At 44.7% G+C, this 24,975-nt stretch overlaps 1 protein-coding gene and 1 non-coding gene across 2 annotated transcripts; one reads left to right on the top strand and one right to left on the bottom strand.

Annotated features, from left to right (window-relative positions):
- Window positions 1–4,220: 4,220 nt before the first annotated feature.
- Window positions 4,221–15,252, bottom strand: LOC125444013 (dickkopf-related protein 1-like). Its single transcript, XM_048516451.1, has 6 exons — window positions 15,241–15,252; window positions 12,900–12,982; window positions 12,343–12,523; window positions 9,905–10,082; window positions 8,579–8,774; window positions 4,221–4,544 (listed from the first exon to the last, which is right to left on the bottom strand). The coding sequence occupies exons 1-6, from the start codon at window positions 15,250–15,252 to the stop codon at window positions 4,490–4,492; spliced, it is 705 nt and encodes a 234-aa protein (XP_048372408.1). The 3' UTR covers window positions 4,221–4,489.
- Window positions 15,253–19,748: 4,496 nt separating this feature from the next.
- On the top strand, window positions 19,749–19,820 carry TRNAC-GCA. Its single transcript has one exon. It is a non-coding gene; the product is annotated as a tRNA-Cys (tRNA).
- Window positions 19,821–24,975: the final 5,155 nt, after the last annotated feature.

Below are 24,975 nucleotides of genomic sequence, written 5' to 3'. Positions count from 1 at the left end.
CTTCAGGTGACAGAGATCAGTTCACCTGGAGAAAATGACTACTTTGGAAGGTGGACTCTGTGGTGTTATACCCCATTGAAGTCCCTCCCCCTCCTTAAACCCACCCTCCTTAGGCTCCACCCTCAAAATCTCCAGGTATTTCCCAATCTGGAGCAGGCAACTGGTAAAAGGGGTGAGAGAATAAAACAAACACTGGTGGAAATGGCCACCAAAACAGTATATTTCAGTGGCCAAACAGAAGACTTGATGGGCCAGCATCCTACCTGGTTCCATCCACTTTCCAGGCATATTTGGTGGGTGCCAAGAAACAGGTCAGCAGATACCATGATGCCCATGGAGGACATGTTGGAGACCCCGGAATTGAACTGTGGTTAGTGTCCAAATGAGACACACTTAAAGATGTTAATTTGGTCAGTTGAGGTGAAGCAGTTGAAAAAAATTTCTGCTTCCACATTAGAATATAGTCCCGAACGAATATGAGAATTATCAATTGTTTCTACATGCTGCCTTTGTCAAAACTGTTATTTGGTGCGTTATTGAACATGGTACTTTGATACAAGAGCATTTATGCCAAAATGTATTTTTACTTTCAAACTTTCAAATGGATGGGGGGAGCAGAGCTAGGTAGGCACTAGGACCCAGGCGGAACATTCTACAACAGGGGTAGGGAACCTTTAACACTCAAAGAGCCATTTGGACCCATTTTCCACGGGAAAAGAAAACTCTTGGAGCCGCAAATAATTTAAAATAAAATAAAGATAACACTGTATATATTGGGTTTTTTAACCTTTTACTCCGCTCATTTTGAGAAGCGCATGGATCCGTCCGCCCTGCTGCCTGCAGGGTGGGCAAGGATGGGGCCAGCGGCTCAGCCTTGCTAGCTGCCAGGAAAGCGCCCGCCCCACTCCAATGGGGCGGGCGAGAGGGGAAGCCCGCGGCGGCCGCGGGCAATTGGTGCACCTGCCCTGCTGCCTGCAGGGCGAGCAAGGATGAAGCTGGCTAGGCACCGGCGCCACGCCCAGCCGGGAAAGCGCCTGGCCCATTGCTCCAGCGGGGCGGGCCAGAGAGGAAGCCCGCCAGTCGCGGCCCAACTGGCGGCAGCGAGGCGGTTGGTGCACCAGCCACTGCCTGCACTTGCAGGGCGAGGGGCAAGGATGGGGCCGGCAGCTCGGCTCGTGGAGCCGCAGTGCAAGGGCAGAAAGCCACATGCGGCTCTCGAGCCGCAGGTTCCCTACCCCTGTTCTACAACAAAGAAAGTCTGGGATGCTATGTTCTGTGGCGGAGTAATATACAATCTACTCACATCTTTATGTGAAATGGAGTATAACTATGGTTCTGAAACGATGGTTTGAAGCTGGTTTATTAACCACAGATATAACCACAGGACTTGTATAACAAATGAATTCAGACATTAACTTCATCCCAGCTTGGGCCCTAAGTCTTGCTCTCACCACAATGCAAACCTGGATACTACTAGCTACGTTTCTACACTCTACGGCAGTGATGGCGAGCCTATGGCACGGGTGCCAGAGGTGGCACTCAGAGCCCTCTCTGTGGCACACGCAAACAGAATGCCCCCACACATATCTAGGCTGGCCTAGGACGCTGGGCTCAATTATTACCATTAAACCTAAGACCTAGTTTTGGGGAAGCAGTGTAGGTAACACTGTTAAACCCCACTGATTAAACCCCACTGATTTTCATGTGAAGAACTAAAGCACGATCCTTTACCTGGGAGTAAGCTTGGTTGCAGCAGTGGGGTAGGAGGTTAAGAGCTCATGTATCTAATCTGGAGGAACCAGGTTTGATTCCCAGCTCTGCCGCCTGAGCTGTGGAGGCTTATCTGGGGAATTCAGATTAGCCTGTACACTCCCACACACGCCAGCTGGGTGACCTTGGGCTAGTCCCACGAAGCTTCTGGAGCTCTCACAAAGCCCACCTACCTCCACAGGGTGTTTGGTTGTAGAGGGGGGGAAGGGCAGAGGAGATTGTCAGCCCAGCTTTGAGTCTCCTGCAGGAGGGGGGGATATAAATCAAACTCCTCCTCCTCCTCCTCCTCCATCCTCCTCCCTCCCTCCTCCTCCTCCTCCTTCTTCTTCTTCTTCTTCTTCTTCTTCAACCCTCCTGGGGTCGTGATTCACTCGTTGGAAGAGTTGCACAGTTGCTTCAAAGCAAAGTCACCAACTACCACCAAGCTTACTCCCCGAGGTAAAAGCACGCCTTCAGTGGCAAACATTACTCCAAGGTAAAGCGTATGCTTCAGGAGCCAACCATTTTTCTAGGCTAAAGAGCCCTAGAGTATTCAGGATTAAATTTACGCCGTGTTGGCACTTTGCAATAAATAAGTGGGTTTTGGGTTGCAATTTGGGCACTCGGTCTCGGAAAGGTTCGCCATCACTGCTCTACGGGGAAGGTACAGAATGAAACAGCATTTGCTGAGAGAAGCCAGGATTTGAACGCTCGTCTGTGAGCCAGATCTTATTAGTCGCAAAAACAAGCCACTCTTAAAATAAATGACAGCTTCGTGTTGTGTCTAAAGTAAGCCCCGTCCCACACATGTTTGCCGAGATACTCTGAAAGAGTATTCATTTGGAGAAATATTTATGTTTCTCCCCTTATGTAAACTTGACGTTTCATCTGCAGCCAGAAAATATAGTTCCTTCACTTCAACTGGGAAATTAGACATCTCGAACTGAACAGCAAAGAAAGAATATTTAGATTTACAACACGGATCTCTTAATTAGCAGTCCAACACTCTGCTATGGAGCCATTCCCCCACCTTTCAAAAGTCCTTGCTTGTGGTATTTGGCTCATTGAAACGAATGCCCATGCTGTTTTTAAAACTGCAAAAATGTGCTTGCTTGCATTTGGAAAGCAGTTTCCTTCTGCTGCCTCAAAGCGCTTCGTGAAGAAATTCTTTCTCCAGGAAGCAAATGTAACAGACTGTTAGAAACTCCGTCATTGTAAAAATATTTTTTTATCTGAACATCCAATTCAGACCGAAATCTTGGGAGAGGCACCCACGCAAAACAAGAAGACATTACATTCTGCATGCAGCAGGCCTATTCCATAAAGCGTCGTGCAATGAAATCAAATTTAACAACACTTGCTTAAAGCTCCAGGCGAAAAGCTTGCCCCAAATAAAAACTGACTGCATTTCAAGAAAATATTCTGGCTCGGATTTTAATAAGTCTCTGAGGGAAAGGAACTCTGTGGGGGTGAGGAAGCTGCTAAAGGCTAAATTAGGCACAATACTTTTGTTTCTTATTTGATTTCATTTGTAACCCACTTTTCTCCACAGTGAGGACCCAAAATGACTTTAAAAATTCTCCCTTTCGCCATTGTATCCTCACAATAACCCTGTGAAGTAGGCCAGGTTGAAAGTGTGGCCCAAGTTTCTGTGGCAGGGTGGGGATTCGAATGTGGGTCTCCCAGAACATTCTCACCACTACACACATTTCTGACAAGAGTAACCCTCAAAACACTTTCCTGGGATTAAGCCCGACTGACCCCTTCCGCACATGCAGAATAATGCACTTTTAATCCACTTTCACGATTGTTTGCAAGTGGATTTTGCTATTCTGCCCAGTAAAATCCATCTACAAAGTGGATTGAAAGTGCATTATTCTGCATGTGGGGAAGGGGCCTAACAAAATTCTTTCGATTTCTTTGAAAATGTGTGCTTTCCTCGGTGAAGTGTAAGAGAGAGTGAAAAATCTCCTTGGATTGCACAGGTCATAAGCAGCCCCTGATGCCACGGAGAGAAACACATCTCACCGTGACATACCTCTGAAGACGCCAACCAGAGGTGGGATCCAGCAGGTTCTCACAGGTTCCCGAGAGTAGGTTACTAATTATTTGTGTGTGCCGAGAGAGGGTTACTAATTGGTGATTTTGCCACGTGATTTTTGCCTTAGTTACGCCCCTCCTCTCAGCAGTAGCGTGCAGAACTTGAAGCAGTCTAGCAGGAGGTGCACCGGCGTGCGTGGCAGCCTGCGCCTGCGTGCATTCGTTTCCCACCCAAGGACTGGCGCAGCGGCTGCGTCCTTGCCACAGCCCTCCCCCCAGGAATGCCCCACCCCCGGAATGCCCTGCCACGCCCCCATCATGCCCTGCTCAGCCCCACTGGCGCTACACCACAGTTTGAATCCCACCACCATGGGAACCTGTCACTAAAATTTTTGGATCCCACCACTGACGCCAACCATAGATCTGGGTGAAATGTTAGGAGGCAAAACTACCAGACCATGGCCACACAGCCCAGAAAACCCACAACAGCCAGTTGAATCTGGCTGTGAAAGCCTTCAACAATAACCCTACAGAGATTTTACACATGAGTGGGGCAGACCCACACTTAAAGAACTTGTTTTATTTGAAAATGCCCATATCTGAGAAACAAAGGGCGGAGCAACTCTATATACAGTGATATTTACACAGGTTATTTAAAAATGTTGGGCTGGTTGGGGCGGGGAGGTGGGTGGCCACTTTCTTATTTTTTCTGGCATCTCCAATCGCCTTTATCCGGCCAGTACTCTGATGGGGCCCTGGAAGAAACAGAGAGAAACAGTTGATTAGACTGACTTCTGTGGGTGTAGATTTTTGCATTACACAAGAGTCTTCAACAGGCAGCGAAAGAAGATAGAACAGAGGATACCAGATGTTGCAGACAGCTGTAACTCCATGGTAAAAGGGTCCCAGGGCCCAGCTCTGGCTCAGAATAAACCTTCATGAGTCAGTAGAGCACTCCTTAAATCTTTTTCTACATTCTACAGCCTCATTTATAAGGGTCAATTCACATGTCCTAGTGTCCCCCATGTATTGAATGTCGACCTCAGGTTCTCTGGTGGTTCTGTGCTCAGAACTCAATTCCCAGGCATGTGTGGGACTGATTTGGATCAGGACCATGGCATGTGGTAAGAGGGGGCTTGCTTAAAGTCTTCTGGCCTACACTGAGGCCCCTTCCGCACATGCAGAATAATGCACTTTCAATCCACTTTCAATGCACTTTGCAGCTGGATTTTACTGTGCGGAATAGCAAAATCCACTTGCAAACCATTGTGAAAGGGGATTGAAAGTGCATTATTCTGCATGGGCCTGAAACATCCTCAGTAGCTGCTATTTGCCCTGCTGGGGAACCGTAGAGGTATAGATGGGCTATTCATATGTTTCATCAAAGGGACAAATGAGGGCTCATGGGAGCAAGTCACATCACGAAACCCTCTTCACATGCTGTGGTTCCCAATTTATATAAGGTCAGAACACATCTGGGAACTGAGATGTGAGCCCAAAACCCCCAGGCAGATCCAACGCCAGAAAACTTTCATGTGGGTGTGTGTGTGTGGCAAATAAGTACACCGGTGGTCAGCCCGTCATTATTTATTTCCTTTACTATTTATTTATTTGTGCTTTATTATTTATTTACCAATGTTGTCCTTGAGAGTCAAGGCGGATACACAGTATAAAGCAATGTAACTGGCTAGCATGAGGGATCTAATAAGCAATGCAATAGGGCTAGGATTACATTAGAAAAGTGCAAAAAAGGTTCTGAGATCCTATGTCACGCACACACACACCGGCGTTTAAAATTAGGACCCTTCAGCCATGCTAACTGCTTATTCAGTTCTAGCCAACTGCATAGAGAATTTACATTTTGAAGATTTATGGTAGGATTTGGACCTTTTTACCTCCACTAATTCCTTCTTTTTTTACGTAGAAAATTTGCACTTGAAATACTTGTGATGGGTTTCACACTAACTCTTGTACAGATTGGAGGGGCAAAACAAATGATTGATGGGGTCCAGCCCCATTTTGCACCACCATGGCTATGGCCCTGCTTCCAGAGCTCAATGGTGGACCAGATGTGTGGGCAGTGGTGTAGCGCCTAGGAAGTCAGGGGGAGGGACGCGTCTTGCCCCAGGTGCACTCTGGTGCAGGGGTGGGGCGGGGCGGGGCAGGGCAGGGGCATTCTGGAGCGTTGTGTGCCCCAGGCGCAGTTCCCCCTCACTACAGCTCTGTGAGTGGGGGACACAAGAACTTTGTAATGTGTGAATTTGGCCCATGGAAAGAGTGCTGTAGTCAGGGCAGGCTACTAGATAAACCAAACATTGTTCTGCCTGGAGTACTTCCTGCCCCACCTAAAGCTTTCCCCCAAAAAATCTTGGCTTCTTTAATGTGGGGTATTACAACGTACATTTAAAGAATGAGAGCATTTGTAAGACTATGACATCTGGTTTTCAAAAGGAGGAAGCGGAGGCTGATGCCACGCAAATATAATTTTGCTCCAAATGCCGCCCACCTGACTCGTTTTCCTTGGCTGACGCAACATTTCCTCCTTTCGTCTTTACCGTGTTTAAGTTATCTGGGGGGTGGGGGGGACTCTTCCTTTTCACTAAGCAGGGCCTAGTGCTCAAAGGATGTAAGAGGTAACTTCAGGAATGCGTTTATTACAGGTAGACAAAAAGTTTGGAATTTTCTCTGTTCCGGTCAGTAATATTACACAATGTTGCACAAACCCATTTCTCAGCAACTGGTAGCTCAGATGATCATTTATATATGGGTAGTGGTTTTCTTTTAATTTTAAATTTGTTTTATATTTTTTAAAAATCCAACATATTTTGTAAGCTACCTTGGGATCTTTCCTCCCCCACAGGGGATATGGCAGTATAAAAATAGAAATAAATAGATAGATAGATAGATAGATAGATAGATAGATAGATAGATAGATAGATAGATAGATAGATAGATAGATAGATAGATAGATAGATAGATAGATAGATAGATAGATAGATAGATAGATAGATAGATAGATAGATAGATAGATAGATAGATAGATAGATAGATAGATAGATAGATAGATAGATAGATAGATAGATAGATGTGAGGTGCCTCTAACTATTCCATTCATTCCTTTAAAGTCCCTTTTGGAAATGTGGCACCCCCACTGATGGAAGATGCTGTGTTCAAGAACTCATCCAGGGGGGCAACACTGTCACTCTCCCCTTTCCCATCTCCCATTCACGGCAGTAAAATAAATCAAGAGTCCACTGCACCGTGGACCTTGAAGACGAACAAACATTTATTTCACATCAGTTTTCTTCATCCGGTAAATTGGCATGCGTGAGTATAACTCTAAGGCTGATTATACACTGGCACTCAGCCTGGCAGTGAGCATATGGCTCCTGTGGGGAAGAGATACTTGTACTGATGCCATTAAAGTTACATCATAGAAAATCCCTGACACCCCGCAGTTTGTGAGAGCGAGGAAACACGGGGTTTCCTTCTCTCTGCAGGGCTTCTCTCCTTCCGGGTGGCTTTAAAGGCAAGACTGAAGGTTGCCTGTTTTGGTTTTGGTTTTGGTTTTGGTTTTGGTTTGGTTTGTTTTGTTTTGTTTTGTTTTTTGTTTTGTTTTGAAGAAGAAGAAGAAGAAGAAGAAGAAGAAGAAGAAGAAGAAGAAGAAGAAGAAGAGGAAGAGGAAGAGGAAGAGGAAGAGGAGGAAGAGGAAGAAGAAGAAGAAGAAGAGGAAGAAGAAGAAGAGGAGGAGGAGGAGGAGGAAGAAGAGGAGGAGGAGGAGGAAGAGGAGGAAGAAAAAGAGGAGGAAGAGAAAGAAGAGGAAGAGGAAGAAGAGGAAGAAGAGGAAGAAGAAGAGGAGTTTGGATTTATATCCCCCCTTTCTCTCCTGTAGGAGACTCAAAGGGGCTTACAATCTCCTTGCCCTTCCCCCCTCACAACAAACACCCTGTGAGGTGGGTGGGGCTGAGAGAGCTCCGAGAAGCTGTGACTAGCCCAAGGTCCCCCAGCTGGCGTGTGTGGGAGTGTACAGGCTAATCTGAATTCCCCAGATAAGCCTTCACAGCTCAGGCAGCAGAGCTGGGAATCAAACCCGGTTCCTCCAGATTAGATACACGAGCTCTTAACCTCCTCCTAGAGTTTGGATTTATGCCCCACCTTTCTCTCCTGTAAGGAGACTCAAGGTGGCTTGCACAAGCTCCTTTCCCTTCCTCTCCTCACAACAGACACCTTGTGAGGTAGGTGGGGTTGAGAGAACAGTGACTAGCCCGAGGTCACCCAGCAGGACTGTAGGAGTGTGGAAACACATCTGGTTCACCAGATGAGCCTCAGCCACACAGGCAGAGGAGTGGGGAATCAAACTCGGTTCTCCAGATTAGAATCCACCTGCTCTTCACCACTACACCATGCTGGCTCTCAATATTGATATTGCTTATATTGATATTGTGGACTGGAAGGAGGGGGGAGGCAAGACTTTTGAGTAGAGCAACGTGGGAACAGCTGATCCCGAGCCGCGTGGCAGACACTGGGGTAGCTCCTTCTATTTAAACAGGGAAATGCAAGGAGACCCCACTGTGGAGGGACGGTGGGGCTAGGAATGTCAAGGAAAGCACTCCATGCATAACCGGCCTAAGTATAAATGACTGCTATACATGTACACTCCAGTGTATCTGATGAAGTGAGCCCTGGCTCAAAAATGCTAGTCTTTAAGGTGCCCGCCGGGCCCTGTTTCACTTTGCTGCTACAGACTAACAAGCTTGCATATCTGGGATTATACACTGGGGTTACTTACTGTTGGTTAGGAGGGGTCCTTCTGCAAACCAGCCCTTCTAGGCAGGGACACACTTGGTTCAAGCTGAATGCAATTCCTCCTTGGGGGATATAGCATCCTTCACCTAAATGCAGCCGTTTCTTGCAAACCATCTCCCCGTGGAGTCGGGCACAGCAAGCATCAGGCGCACAGTCTGTATCCCGGTGGCAGCGAGAACCTGGGAGACCCAAAGAGAATCATTCAAACACCAGCTCCATTTGTGCACTACTTTGAAATGTATCCATTTTAACAATCTGAGCTGTCAAGATTCCGTCTTCTCAAATAGTTCTAGCCTTCGTTTCAAAAGTCTGAGTGCCTCCATTCAAACTTTGAGAACCAAGTTGAGAATCTCCCTCCCTAAACCGGCTTCAAAAAAGCTGGATCATTATAGCAGCGGTTGCGTAGTGGTTAAGAGCATCTACACTCTAATCTGGAGAATCGGGTTTGATTCCCTGCTCTGCCACTTGATCTGTGGAGGCTTATCTGGGGAACTAGATTAGCCTGTGCACTCCAACACGCCAGCTGGGTGACTTTGGGCGAGTCACGGTTCTTCTGAGCTCTCTCAGCCCCACCCACTTTACAGGGTGTTTGTTAGGGGCGGGGGCGGGAGGGAAAGGAGATTATAAACCCCTTTGAGTCTCCTTGCAGGAGAGAAAGGGGGGATATAAATCCAAACTCTTCTTCTTCTACATACCAAGCTGTTTCCAAAATACTTGTGTAAGGATGAGTTTTTAAGAATTTATCTGAACATATAACAAATGCCATCCACTTGACCTGAAACTGGTGAGATATTTCTCATCAGAAAGAAAGACTTTACACTGCTGTTCCAAGCAGAGTTACACCCTCCTAAACTTATTGAAGTCAAAGGGTTTAGAAGAGTTTAACTCTATTTAGGACAGCAGGATACCAGATGTTTTGGGGATATTTATTCTTTATGAGTTCAAAATTTTGATATTTGTCACCTAATTAGTTTTATTTGGATGAAAGTCACATAAATACATCTGTGTTGCAGATATTATTCCCATTAATGGACCATATGAGATGCATTTAAACACAAAGGCGGCAGATCTCTGTTTGGAAGCCATGCCCTTTGACCTACCGGCCTCACCCTCTAATTCCAGACAGCAGAGTGGGATGATTAATTGTCCAAGAACATATTCCTGGCATGCATGCAAGCATGCTCGCTTCCTGCACGTGCCCCAGGAGGGAGCAATTACTTCAAATTAAACCCTGATTCAGATCCTGAATGGAAAACATGCAATTCCTGCCCTAAGGTCAGAGAGAGCGGCCTGCCTTTCCTTGCCATACCTTCCTGTCCACCTGGCACAGTTGTGTGGCATTTGCCAAACATGCAGCTCAAGCCCCTGGCGCAGTGGGCATCCCGACGGCAGTACTCCCCTTCTTCTCGGAGGGTTAGGCAGAGCCCAAAATGGTGGTCACAGAAGAACCCGTGGGGACAATGGGTTTCCTGGCTGCACACAGCCACCTGTTGAGAAAAAGAGAAAAACAGGTGGATTGCATTCATACCCCTCCATTGCTTCAGGAAACTCAAACTAGCATTCAAAGGGTTTCCCAAAGTAGTAGGCTTTCCAAGTATCTGGCAGGGGATGAGGGTTGTGTCCCAGGCCCCTTCCGCACATGCAAAATAATGCGTTTTCAAACCACTTTCACAACTGTTTGCAAGTGGATTTTGCTATTCCGCACAGCTTCAAAGAGCAGTGAAAGCAGTTTGAAAATGCATTACTCTGCATGTGCAGAATGACCCACAGTTTCTTGTTTATTTTATAGCCTTGCTTTAAACTTTGGGACTCCACTTTGAGTCCGTGCAAGAAAGGCAGACTACAAATGAAACAACAACAGGTTAAAGATGAACCAAGACTCAGCCAGGACAGTAGGAAGTAGGTGTATGAAAGACATATCCATCCCAACTAAGGTACTGCAGCCTGTTCTCACACTACAAGGTTCATAACCAGGGCTTCTGGTAGAGTTGCCATCTCCTGGTTGAGAAATTCGTGAAGATTTGTGGGTGGAGCCCAGGAGGGAGGGGCATAGCAAAGGGGAGGGACCTCAGGAAGGTAAAATGTCATCAAGTCCATCCTCCAACATAGCCATTTTTCCCCCAGGAAATCTGATCTCTGCATCATCTGGAGATCAGTTTTAATTCTGCGGGATCTCCAGACCCTGCCTGGAGTTTGGCAACCCTAGCTTTCTGTGGGTATTAGGTATTCGTTTTCTGGGCTTCAATCATAATCTTTTATTTCTCCAAATCCCAGCAAGTTATATCCTCAACTTTATCTCTTCCCTTAAACCCCTGGTGTTCATTCAAGAACCAATACTAGTGTTCATCTATCTTGCTCTAAGTCTGGGAAAAGGAAATGGGTTTGGGGCAAGCCCTCTGTGAGTTTCAGCAAGCCCCCACCCTTCTCTTCATACACCTACCTGCAGGGCTCAGGTGATTCATGCTAATGCCCTTTAGCCCCTCTTTACAAGAAGATACACTGTCATATCCCTAGGCATAACCCCACAATACAATCCTATCTATGTTAACACAGAAGTAAGTTCCATTATATTCAACAGTGTTGTGAGCTTCAGTAAGCCCCTACCCTTCACTTCACACACTGACCTATAGGGTCCAGGTGGTTCATGCTAATGCCCTCTATCCCCTCATTACAAGAAACTACACTGTCCTAAATGCAACTCCTAAATGCAGCTCACAGTACTATCTTATCCATGTTGACATAGAAGTATGTTCCATTATATTCAATGGTGCTCTTGTGAGCCCTGGTAAGCCCCCTGCCCCCCTCATTTCACACACCTACCTGTAGGGACCAGCTGGCTCATGCTAATGCCCTCTACCCTCTCCTTGCAAGAAGCTGCACTGTCATTTGCATAAGTGTAACCTACAGTCCTATCCTATCCATGTTTAGAAGAAGAAGTAGAAGTAGAAGTAGAAGTAGTAGTAGTAGAAGAAGAAGAAGAAGAAGAGTTGGATTTATATGCCCCCTTTCTCTCCTGTAGGAGACTCAAAGGGGCTTTCCCTTCCCCCCCCTCTCAACAAACACCCTGTGAGGTAGGTGGGGCTGAGAGAGCTCAGAAGAACTGTGACTAGCCCAAGGTCACCCAGCTGGCGTGTGTTGGTGTGTACATGTTACTCTGAATTCCCCAGATAAGCCTCCACAGCTCAAGCGGCAGAGCTGTGGAGCTCAACCAAAAGGCTTTCACTCAGAAGCCCAAGGTCACCCAGCTGGAATGCAGGAGTGTGGAAACACATCTGGTTTACCAGATAAGCCTCTGCCACTCAGATGGAGGAGTGGGGAATCAAACTTGGTTCCTCCAGATTAGAGTACACCTTATCTGGAGGAGGAGGAGGAGTTTGGATTTATATCCCCCCTTTCTCTCCTGCAGGAGACTCAAAAGGGCTCACAATCTCCTTGCCCTTCCCCCCTCACAACAAACCCCCTGTGAATTAGGTGGGGCTGAGAGAGCTCCGAGAAGCTGTGACTAGCCCAAGGTCACCTAGCTGGCGTGTGTAGGAGTGTACAGGTTAGTCTGAATTCCCCAGATAAGCCTCCACAGCTCAGGCGGCAAAGCGGAGAATCAAACCCGGTTGCTCCAGATTAGATACACGAGCTCTTAACCTCCTATGCCACTGTTTACACAGAGGTGAGGTCCATTAAATTCAGTGGTGCATACAGGTGCTAAGGCTACCGCTTCATTTGCTAAAATGGTACGCGTCGCATCCTTACCTTCAGGTCCTGGTGAGCAGACGGTCTGGAGCCTTTGAAGGATGCCACCTCACCGGGATTCTGATAAGGTAACGAGTACATCCATGCCCAGATGTAGCCCTGCGCTGCAGGTGAAGAGCAGAGAAGGACGATGATAAGGCAGAGATGCGTCTTCATCATGAAGGCCCTGGGCTGAAGGAGACTGCAAGACAGCAGGGCCGGGGAAGATTATATAGCCAGGCCTATCTCCGTTCCTGCTGATCTGAGCTGTTTGCCAATCTAATGGGGTGGGGGGAGGAGGCCGATCAGGGATTAGCGGCTTAACATAATGCCTCGGCTCCCCTGGCGCTCCGGGAGAGCAAACGGAAGCCCAGAAGTCTGGCTCCACGGTCGCAGAGCGATGCCCCTCTGTCTCCTGATCGCGTTGGTTGTGTTAAACGTAGGTGCAAAATGGACCGATGTTATAAAACGATCAACAGTGTCTGCCGGGGGAAGGGTTCAAGGCATTCCCTTTCTCAAAAACACCCTGCGACTCACTGCCGTCCCCTCGTAACATTTTTGCTTGTTCTTTCATTTACCTGCTAAAAATAAAATGCTTTCTCCCTTCCTCTGAGAGAGTTGCAGGTATCTTCCGGACAGCAGAAAAGCCATTCTCACAATACTAGAACCAGGGGGCATCCATTGAAAATGCTGGGGGAAAGAATTAGGACTAATAAAAGGAAACACTTCTTCACGCAACGTGTGATTGGTGTTTGGAATATGCTGCCACAGGAGGTGGTGATGGCCACTAACCTGGATAGCTTGAAAAGGGGCTTGGACAGATTTATGGAGGAGAAGTCGATTTATGGCTACCAATCTTGATCCTCTTTGATCTGAGATTGCAAATGCCTTAGCAGACCAGGTGCTTGGAAGCAGCAGCAGCAGCAGCAGAAGGCCATTGCTTTCACCTCCTGCATGTGAGTTCCCAAAGGCACCTGGTGGGCCACTGCGAGTAGCAGAGAGCTGGACTAGACGGACTCTGGTCTGATCCAGCTGGCTTGTTCTTATGTTCTTAGAAGGAGGAGGATGGCTGGTAGGAGGTTCAGGATGGGTTCATGGGAATAGTTCTTTCACATCACCTATTACTTGATCCCTTCAACTAGACCGGGCATTGAACCTGGGATCTTTTGCATGCCAGAAGATGCTCTTCCCCTGAGCCATGACCCATCCCCACAACGTTGCCAATATCCTGATTGCTTGGTCAGATATCTGACCCTGTGCATCAATCAAAATCGTCCCGTGCATCACTGTCGCTACCTCCTGGAGCTTGCCTATCCTGATTTGTATCAATCCAAAGATACAAATGCCTACTGACAACATCTCTCTTTAGGCCCCTTCCGCACATGCAGAATAATGCGCTTTCAATCCACTTTCAATGCACTTTGCTGTCGGATTTTACTGTGCGGAATAGCAAAATCCACTTGTAAACAATTGTGAAAGTGGATTGAAAGTGCAAGGAGCAGCAGTGGCGTAGGAGGTTAAAGAGCTCGTGTATCTAATCTGGAAGAACCAGGTTTGATTCCCAGCTCTGCCGCTTGAGCTGCGGAGGCTTATCTGGGGAATTCAGATTAGCCTGTGCACTCCCACACATGCCAGCTGGGTGACCTTGGGCTACTCACAGCTTCTCGGAACTCTCTCAGCCCCACCTACCTCACAGGGTGTTTGTTGTGAGGAGGGAAGGGCAAGGAGATTGTAAGCCCCTTTGAGTCTCCTGCAGGAGAGAAAGGGGGGATATAAATCCAAACTCTTCTTCTTCTTCTTCATTATTTTGCATGTGCGGAAGGGGCCTTTGTTTCTTCCACTCCCCTTCATGCATATTGTCTAAGCAGGACTCTGGAAGATCTGTAACGGGATCTTTCCCTTGCGTTTTTGAGATCAACAGCAGCATGATGAGAACAACATGAAGCCTTGATTCTGTCAAAGGCCATGTGAGGAGGGGAAAGGAGCTTGGGTATTTTTCCTCCTTGAAAAGGCTAACAATTCTGAGAGGGGAGGCTATTTTGCTTAACAAACCGTGCTGGGGTGAAATAGTCAATCCTCTCCAATCATCCCCTCCATATCCTGAATCCAAATCTAGTGCATCAGATAGACAGGATCTAGCCCAGCCTACACTAGCTTCCTGTTTTCAGAAAGTTGTTTACATACAGGAACACTTGTAAGTGGGACGGCCTCCTTAAGCATTTCCGAACTCGGTCACCTTATTCTGTTCCACGTGAAGATTACACCTTAGATCACATCTCTTTGCACCTATTTTTGGAGTCTGGACACAGGCATAGATGCCACTGGTGTGAAGGCACACTTGGGTATTGTAATCCTGACCAAGAGAAAATGCCTTTTTCAGGATGTTTAAGGTTGTCTATAAAGAGAGAGAAAAATAGGACAGGTGATCTTTGAATGGACCATTGTGGTGATAGTATGAGAATATTATGCTGTGATGGTACAGATCGATCGATCGATCGATCGATCGATCGATCGATCTATCTATCTATCTATCTATCTATCTATCTATCTATCTATCTATCTATCTATCTATCTATCTATCTATCTATCTATCTATCTATCTATCTATCTATCTATCTATCTATCCATCCATCTATCTATCTATCTATCATCCATCTATCATCCATCTATCATCTATCATGCATCTATTATCCATCTATCCATCTATCATCCATCTATCATCCATCGATCATCCGTTTATCATCCGTCTATCATCCATCTATCATCCATCTATCTATCATCCGTCTATCATCTATCTATCTATCTACCATCCATCTATCTATCATCCGTCTAACATCCATCTATCATTCATCTATCATTCAATCTATCATCTCCCTCCATCCCTCCCCCCTCTCCCCCCCTTTCATTCTTCAGCTTTACCTGGCCAACCATCTCCTATGGCATCCTCGCTTTCCAAATTCCTTCTGCATCCTGTGTATTCCCTAAAGCTAGCTAATGTTGTATAGGGCCCATCTGTATAACTGGTTTACTCATTGATATAGCCCACCCTCCTCACTGCGATTCAAAGCAGACTGCAAAATGTAAAAACCACGCCAGAGCAACAGTATATGACATCCAATAAGCAACACAATAAAACTGGATCGTAAATTAAGAAAACAACGCAGGAAAAAAACAACAGTGAATTTTTTCCCTGTATCTCACCCAATGCTCCTGCTCATTGCAGCCGTGTCCCACGTGGCTGTTATCCATGCAAGTGCCATGATCTCCAGCATGGGCTTCATTGAGGGTGAAGGGGACCTCTTCCTCTCCCCATTGTCACCAGCAGAAACATTTGTTGGATCCACCCCTGTAGAACAGATGGATAAAAGGTACAGATGGTCCTTTGTGGGGTGACATCACATCACAATGTTTACTGGGCAAAGTATGTTTATGGGGAGTTTGCCGTTGCCTTTCCCAGTCATCTACACCCCAGCAAGCTGGGGATTCATTTTACCAACCTTGGAAAGATGGACGGCTGAGTCAACTTTGAGCAGGCTGCATGAAATCAACTTCTGTCGGGATCGAACTCAGGAGTGAGCAAAGCTTTGACAGCAGTGCCGCAGCTTACCACCCTGTGCCACAGGGCTCTTCCATTAAATATTGCAAAAATATGTGTTTAAATTAGAAAATCATGCAATAGAAACAAGCTGATAGTAAGCCATACAATCTAAAACACTACAGTTCCTTTGATTTATCTATTAACAATATTGGTGTACTTTGGTCACATGAGGAGAAGACAAGAGTCACTGGAAAAGACAATAATGCTAGGAAAAGTTGAAAGCAGCGGGAAAAGAGATAAATTGACCTGGGATCGATTGACTTAAGGAATGAGGAAGCCACGGCCCTCATTCTGCAAGGCCCCATCTGCACATGCAGAAGAGTGCACATTCAATCCACTTTCACAATTGTTTGAAAGTGGATTTTGCTGTTCCGCACAATAAAATCCAGCTGCAAAGTGCTTTGAAAGTGGATTGAAAGTGCATTCTCCTGCATGTGCGGAAGGGCCCCAAAACTTGACAGGACATTTTGGAGGACAATCGCCATAAGTCAGAAGCCACATGACAGGTCTTAACACACACACCAACTTCTCTATGGAGTTCCCTTATGGATAACTGCATGGAACAATTCTGTTGAAAGAATACAATCTGGCTTCCTCTATAAAATACTCAGATTACCACACTCTGTACCATATGCTGTACTATGCTTAGAAACTGGTCAGAACCTACTTGAAACAAGAGCATGGCTGAATACATTCAAGTATTGGATCAAATTATGTTTTAACTCTGATGTGCGCAGTTTAATATACACAGCGTGCCCAGACCTATTTGCCTCCGAATGGTATCAACTTCTCAAATCAAAAATTTACTCAATAGGTTTATTACTGGAAGATCTCTGTATGCTGACACCCAGAGAAATTTTCCAAACCTTGAAAAGTAAACTTCTAGGACAGGAATATCATATCTTGTTGGGGCAAGCAAATAAATCATGCTCACCACTCTCTGTCGGAATAATACAGGAACAGGGGCACATAGCCAAATACCTTGAATTATTAACTGAACCCCAATATAGATGGATTATCACAAGGGCCAGATCCAATACCTTCCCATCGGCCATTACAAAGGGTCGCTACTTATCCATTCCTCTCCAGGATCGGGTTTGTCCACACTGTAAAAATCAAGTGGAGACTCTTGCTCACATTATTCTTGACTGTCCGAGATATGTGGGCATTAGGAATTTCTCTCCCAGGCTGGCCCTGGACAAATCTGAAAGTGACTCTGACTGTTCTGTTGTGGAGCTTCTGTGAAACAACACAGATGTCATGCTCTTGGAAAAAGTGCAACATTTCTTTTACAAGTGACCAAACTTTCTAAGTAATGTATACTGCTATATAGTCTTCCTGTCTGCGCTTTGAATGTACTCTTGATTTATATTTCAAAAATGTCTGGCAATGCTCTAGAACCTATTTTTAAATGCCAAGTAAAGGTTGTTGTTGTAACACACACAGTTTTCTGCCCAAGCAGCAAGATCTCGAACTGTGGATCCTCCTCAACATTCATGCCATATTACCCATTTCTCTATGCAGCTCTCACTTTTTCCAAGGCACGCTACCATTACTCTTCCACCACCGCTGAAGAGATTTACCTGCCTGAACCTTTATCTGGGTAGATCTCCCCACACCTCAACGCTCCCTCCAACTCGTCTCCCCCTAGTGATGGTTTTAACGCCTTCTTTAATGGGGCTGCAAATGACATATTTACTTTCCTGATGTCTTTAGCACCTTCAAGATGCCCTGGATAGATTGGCCCAATTAGGAAGATAATTAATAGATCTTTGGACAAACAAGCTTTTGTGGTTGTTTGGAATGCTCTGGGTGGATTCCTGTGTCTCCAAGGACAGGATTTTGTTTAACGACGTCTATGCCAAGTACCTACCTTCAGCTCAGAGATAATTTAACAATCAGAAAGCAGGGTGATCAGGTAGGTTGCCAGCTGCCTGGAGGGGAAATATATCTTGTTGCTTTAATGGGATGGTGTTTACCTCCATGGCGTGCACAGCTTCTCGTGTCTGCACACTGAACCTCTGTTAAAGGGAGAGGACATTTTTCTCCAGCTTCTTGATAACTCTTGTTGGCACTAACAGCAGTAAACAGGCTACCCTGATCGGAAACAGTTTACAATCTTTCTGTGCCGTTTTCTCAGCGGTAACTTGGTATGTTCAACTTTCTTCCCACTGCACACTGATGTGCTGGTATTGGTTTAAAGCATTTTTATTGTGCTCACCCACAAACAAAACACAGTCTTTTAAAAAAAAATAGTGTAAAACAATTCATCCCCAGTAAAGCAGATAATATAAAACTGTCAACTTTAAATCAGTGAAATGCCTTTCGGGGAAAATAATATTGTGCATCCTTTCTGGAATCTGGGAAGATGTAGCTTTCCGAACCTCCGAGGAAAAAAGTTACACAGTTTTGAAGTCAACCATGCCATAAATGCTTTTGCCATCTTCAGATGTCACAGCGACGGTAACATAAGTTTGCTGTTTGATCTTTATTTATTTACTTATCATCCATCCCCCTTTCTTGTTGCAACTGGTGGCAACCTGCAGATCTATGAAAAACAATGCAATAAAACCCCAGTATAATTATGTAATAAACAATGCAATAAAAGGGGGATTGCCTAATTAGAGAAGAATGAAATAAAATGTATAATTTATGCCATAAGCAATTGGGGGAGGGGAGAAACAATACAGCAGAAGATAACAGGGAACTGCCAAAAATGTTTACACAAAACAAACCCCACAGTCCTTTTCACCTTATAAAACGTGCCTTGCAGAATTCCCGTTCTGCATGTTCCTATTCCCTTCGTTTTAAAAAAAAAGCCACAGTTTTGCTTCACACATATTGTGAAACGAAGATACCTTCAAAGTCTTTGCAATTAAAAAAATGCAGGAGGAACTTTTTTTTGGTAGTATAAATAAAGTTATAAGTAAGCAACGGTAAACATTATTTCGCATCTTTGATGCGTGTAGGTTAACATGCTAAGTATCTTCAAGGCAAGAAAGCAGTGAAATAATAGGTGTTTTGTTTCATACAAATAATGAGATTTATTCATTTGAAGGCAGGCCTCAAACGTATTTGGAAGCCCCAGTTTCCTTTATGGGGAGTTAGGCACTCTGCACATGCTCAGAAACCTTGTCGTTTGTTGCTCTCAGGAGAGACAAAGACATTAAAACAGTTTCCCAAGAAATCTTACATCTGTGCAAGATCAAAACTCTCTCTGGCTGTTTAAAGTCTTGTTTGGAAGTCTCAGGTGCCTTTGCGGGGAGTTAGGCACTCTGCACATGCTCGGAAGCCTTGTCCTTTGTTGCTCTCAGGAGAGACAAAGACATTTAAACATTTCCCCAAGAAATCTTAGATCTGTGCATGATCAAAACTCTCTTTGGCTGTTTAAAGTCTCTCCCAGCCCCCTTTTAAAAATCCCCTACAGACAAATCTTACTTAGATTACCCTTTCTGTTTCCGCTGCATTTGCACTGCAAACCTGTACACTCCTTTGAACAGTTGGGTGCTTTGCTATTTTTAGCTTGTAACAGCCACGTTCACACGTGCGGAAAAGGCCACACAAGCGACTTACAGACCCTTCCAGCTGCACGTGCAAAAATGCTGAACATTTTTCAGCCCAGCTTGCTTTTAATTCCATCTCTGCTGGGAGTTTCTTTGTTTACTGAACGAGTCCCGATTAGTCCTTCCTGTTAACGATTTTCCGCCTTCTGAAATCCTGTTTACCTTTCCTTGGAATGAAAAAAAAAACCATTGCCAATGTATGCAAGGTTGGAATTATGTCGTCAGGACTGTTAAAGGAACGTCTGGCAAGTGTTTCAACCAGCAGAGGGGGTATAGCTCAGTGGTAGAGCATTTGACTGCAGATCAAGAGGTCCCTGGTTCAAATCCGGGTGCCCCCTCATAAGTTTTTTTCCCCCCTAAATAAATCTGAATTTTTAAATAAAATAAAAATAAAGCTGAATTCTTCAATAAAATATTTAGCAAAGGGATTGAAACTTTTACGGAGCCCTGCTATATATTTAAATCTCAATGTTACATATTTGCTCAACAATCTAGCTACTATGCTGCAATTTAAACATTTTTTTTTTGGATGAGAACAAGATTTATCTCTCCAGTTTCACTGCAAAGAGATGGTGAATCAGGCCGTCCTTGATAGGATTTTTCATTAGCTGTGACAGATTTCTCCTACCCAGGAGGAAATTCTGACATCTTTTCAGACTTAGCCAATAGGCTCGCTGATGACTTTGTACTGATATTTAATGAGGACAAGCGGTGGGAAGTTTAATAACGTGAACACAATCTTGAGGTTCTTTGGAGGAAGGGAAAATATTATTACTTAAATTTATATGTCGCTCTCCCACATGGGCTTAGAGCGGCTCATAACAAGGCAAACAACATAGTTACATAAATACATACAACAAATCAAAAATCATACTAAAATGCACATTGATTGAATCAGCAAACTACTACTAGTTAATAAACTAACAGGCGACCGACAAACTGTACCTCCTGATCCTAAGGTGGCTGGTCAAAAGATTAATTAATTAATTAATGTATTGATGATGATGATGATGATGATGATGATGATGATGATGATGATGATGATGATGATACAAAAACAGTTATACAGCAAACAAGATCTATTATTATTATTATTATTATTATTATTATTATTATTATTATTATTATTATACTGTCCTCCGATGGATCTCACAATGGTGCATGTGACTGCTCTCTCTTCCACATGTTGTCTTCACAAGAACCCTTTGAGGTAGGTTACTTATTTATTTACATGTATGTATTTCAATCCCACCTGTACCCGAAGGTCTCAGGGCGGGTTACAACATAAAACTCATATAAATGATAAAATCAAACACAACGGAAACAATTGCGACATACAAACAAGAAAACCTGTTAAAAGATTAGTTCAGTTCAGTTCAATAACCTTTATTAGGCATTTTCAAGAAGAAAAGACAAAGTGTCAAAACGTAATACAAGGCTAAGCTTAGCAAAACCTGAGGTATTTTTCTAACTCCACAAAACTTTCAAAAGAAATTTAGCTACAACTTCAGATAGCTCAGCTTCTGTACTGTTAAAGCAAATTAATCGTTTTAGCGTTGTCTGATAATGATATTTAAAATTTGATTCTGTGCCAAATAATGATAAACCAATATGGTTTAGTGTACTGGTATAATATATATAGATATGTATTTTTAAAATACAGTTAAAAGTAATAAAATGGGAATAAATTAGCACTTTAAAATGGTTGACAGGTATAGAGCTACCATACGTGTTGTATGAGCATTGTAATCTCCAAGAAGAAAACGTATGGCAACAGTAGGGTTAGAAATTTTCCTCGCCACTAATAAAGGGTGGATTAGTCTGAGACGCGCATCAGCATTTATTTGGCACTCTAGGAGGACATGGGTAAGAGAGTCAGTGGAGCCACAGCGACAGTGTCTTTGTTGTTTTGGAATTTGGTGATACCTTCCGTTGGTAGAGGCTGAAGGAAAACTGTTGAATCTGGCTTCTCGGCCTTTTGGCTAAGATCAAGTGTTAAAAGATTAGGCTGACAGAGGTTTAGCTTTAAACTGGCATTTAGATCATCCAGTAAGTTTCATGGCAGGGTGGATAATCTTTCAGTTTACATGTATGGCTTCCCCCATTCTAAACGGCAGCTTACAAAACATTACAAAACAAATGTGGCCTCCAGCTTTAACATCACCCGTGAATTTGTCTCATACTGAATCACATCACTGGACCATCGATGTCTGAATGGTCTCCGCAGACTAGCGGCTTGCTCTCCAGGGTCTGGCCTGAGGTCTTTCTTATCACTAAGTCCCTAGTCCTTTTAATTTGAGATAGTGGGGATGGTCTTCCCCTGAGCCACAGAAACCTGCTCTCCAATCTAACACCAATCCAATTTAAACCGTGCAGAACTTAATAACTGCACACCTTCTCCTCTGCTTTAGGTCTGAAGAAAAACAAAAGTCCTGTCCCTTTAATAGAAGTTTAATGGGATGTTGTTTACCAGGTGATATGTTCTACCTCCATGCCCTGATAAAGTTCATCAGCCCTTTCCCACGCATTAAATCTTTATTGAGTCCAAGTGAGAAAGACTGACTATACAGTAAATATTCAAGGTATGGGACATTTTCCTATAGACCTTTTGGCAACCCTAATTCAATTTAGTCTGGCCAGAGAAAGCCTGTTCCGACCAAAGGTCTACCATGGTGTGTTAAGAAAAAGGTTTGGGATTTCTCTTCTGCCACCAGGAGGATTTTTCACTCCAACCTGCAGAGAACAGAAACCTAAAAAAAGTACATTTAAAAAGTCAGTAGTGTGGCTTTCATGTCTACATGCCAGCATAGTTTCAGGTGGGTAGCCATGTTAGTCTGAAATAGTAGAACAAAATTCGAGTTCAGTAGTGCCCTTAGGACAAACAACATTTTGCTGGGATTACACTTTCATGAGAGAAAATCCTGGATCTATGGAAGAGGACCGTGCCTGACATAGATAACTTTTCCCCACAAAAGCTTAATGCTGGGAAAACTGTTCTGGTTTTTAATATGCTACTGGACTCAGATTTTTCACCAACATCAAGTCTACTGCTGAGTTCTACTGTGATTTTATGTAGACTTTATTGAGACTTTTTTAGATTTAGGAGCCAATTGTTTCATCCTTAAATTTGTCCAGCATTGAGAGACAAAACCAGACAGATATCCATGTTCCATGTACCTAGAAAAGCACCCACTGCTCTTAAAGAGGACACATTCTCAACCCAAGGAACTGAGTGAAAGCAAATTGACCAACAGAAAAACTCTCAACAGTCATCAGGTTTCTCAAGTTAGATCTGGCTATTATGCAAGAGCGATGCAGATTTGTTACACTAGAGGAACTCACCTATAAGCTATCCAGAGCAAAACCCATGTATGGACAGCAGTAGTTCTTACACTGAGTTACAGTTAGTTCTTACACTGAGTTACAGCTTAGTTCTTACACTGAGTTACAGTTGCCAATAACCTGGAGAAAAGAATGCCCAATCCTTTTACAGTTACAGTTGCCAATAACCTGGAGAAAAGAATGCCCAATCCTTTTAACAGCAGCTTAATGGGATTTATTTATTTCCATGCTCTGAAAAACTTCTGTTGCCCACTTCCACAAATGAAGGTTCTGTTAAACAGACAGGATTGTTTTTGGTTTTCTCTCTGTTGTAGGTATGTCACAAAGCCAGGAAGAAGCAGGAAGAAGTAGGACATTTTGGGTTTGCCTCTGCGTAATGGTTTGGAACCAACTTTTTCATCGTCTTTTCAGAGACTTGTTTGGTATTAACTGACTTGAGCATGAGATTCTTGCATTTTATGTGGAGGAAGGGAGAGTTGAGTCAGGCAGAGTTCCTTTGCCAGCAACCTTTTCTTTTTGAATAAAGTTCTTGGGGTCCCTTCAGGGAGAAAGGCGGCCTAAAAATTAGCTAAACAGATAGATAAAAGCGCGTCCCCGGAAGTAGACTAATAGTGCAACCCAAAAGAATGGATTTGGAAGGGTATAACGTTGCTTAGGATTGCACTGGGAGCTTGCAAATGGGTGCTGTTTTGAGAACGGCTGGTGTACTGGATACTCATGCAGAATAAATTTGCAGCAGGAAGTTAGATGGGGGGGGAGGGGGAAGCAGCAAAGTGACACTTTTCAACCTGCCACTCACCTCGAATTGCCAGTTCTGGGTTGGGAAATAACTGGAGATTTTGGAGGGTGTAGGTGGGGTTTGGGGAGGGGCAGGGAGGGGAGGGGTATAATGCCATAGCATAGACCAGGGATCTTCAAACTATGGCCCTCCAGATGTTCATGGACTACAGTTCCCATCAGCCCTGACACTTGGCCATGCTGGCAGAGGCTCATGGGAATTGTAGTCCATGAACCTCTGGAGGGCCATAGTTTGAAGACCCCTGGCATAGACTATAGCCTCCAAAGCAATCATTTTTCCCCGGGGGAACTGATCTTGGCCACCTGGAAAGCAATTTTAAGGGTGAGAGATCTCCAGGGATCACGTGGAGGCTGGCAACCCTCCATCAAGGGGGTGGTCTATCATCAGTGGTCCTGCAAATCAGCTTTAAGAACAACCCACAAGCGATGGGGATATTCTGGATGAAGAAGACTGTAGAGGAATTGGGGGGGGGGGGGGACCGACATAAATGCTACTGCAGGAAACGGTGGCAAGCTGGAACGTGTCCAGAGGAGGGCAGCCAAAATGGTAAAAGGTCTGGAGTCCATGCCCTATGAAGAGAGACTTAGGGAGCTGGGGATGTTTAGTCGGGAGAGGCTAAGTTTAAATATTTGAAGGGATGCCATGTCAAAGAGGGACCAAGCTTGTTTTCTGCTGCTTCAGAGACTAGGACCAGGAGTGATGGATTCAAGGTGCAGGAAAAGAAATTCCACCTAAACATTAGGAAGAACTTTCTTACTGTCAGGGCTGTTTGACGGTGCCTGGGAGAGTGGTGGAGTCTCCTTCTTTGGTTTTTAAACAGAAGCTGGATGAACATATGTCGGGAGTGCTTTGATTGTGTGTTCCTGCATGGGAAGGGGTTGAACTTGGTGGCCCTTGTGGTCTCTTCCAACTCTTCTATGATCCTAAGAAGTGCCTCTGCTAGGGGAAGAAGTGAGAAGGGGAGCGAGGAAGAACTCAACACTAGAAACCAGAGTTCAACCCGAGTCCGGGTCACACCATCCTCCACCCAATCTGGAACAAATCTTTCCAGTTACTACAGGCGACCATCAAATCTTTGCAAACCTAGGCCACCTGACACTGCAGAGTTTTAATTAGTCTTTTAACGCCCGTTTTATCGCGTGCCCGAAAACTGTTCAATTCACTCTAAGCTGTTCAGTGATTTATGTCTTTGTGCTCCGGCTGGGTTTTTAGTGCTGGGTTTTAATGAATAACTGTTAACGTTTTATGTTTGATTTTGCGCGAGTTGCCCGGCTCAGGTTCCCTGGAGAGGCAGCTGCAAAGGATTCTCAATAGATAAGTGCATTATAGTCCTGGTGGCCGGGCATTCGGCT

The sequence above is a fragment of the Sphaerodactylus townsendi genome, linkage group LG15 (genome assembly GCF_021028975.2).
Source record: "Sphaerodactylus townsendi isolate TG3544 linkage group LG15, MPM_Stown_v2.3, whole genome shotgun sequence".
Taxonomy (NCBI): Eukaryota; Metazoa; Chordata; class Lepidosauria; order Squamata; family Sphaerodactylidae; genus Sphaerodactylus; species Sphaerodactylus townsendi.
This window is presented reverse-complemented; position numbering and strand designations above follow the sequence as displayed.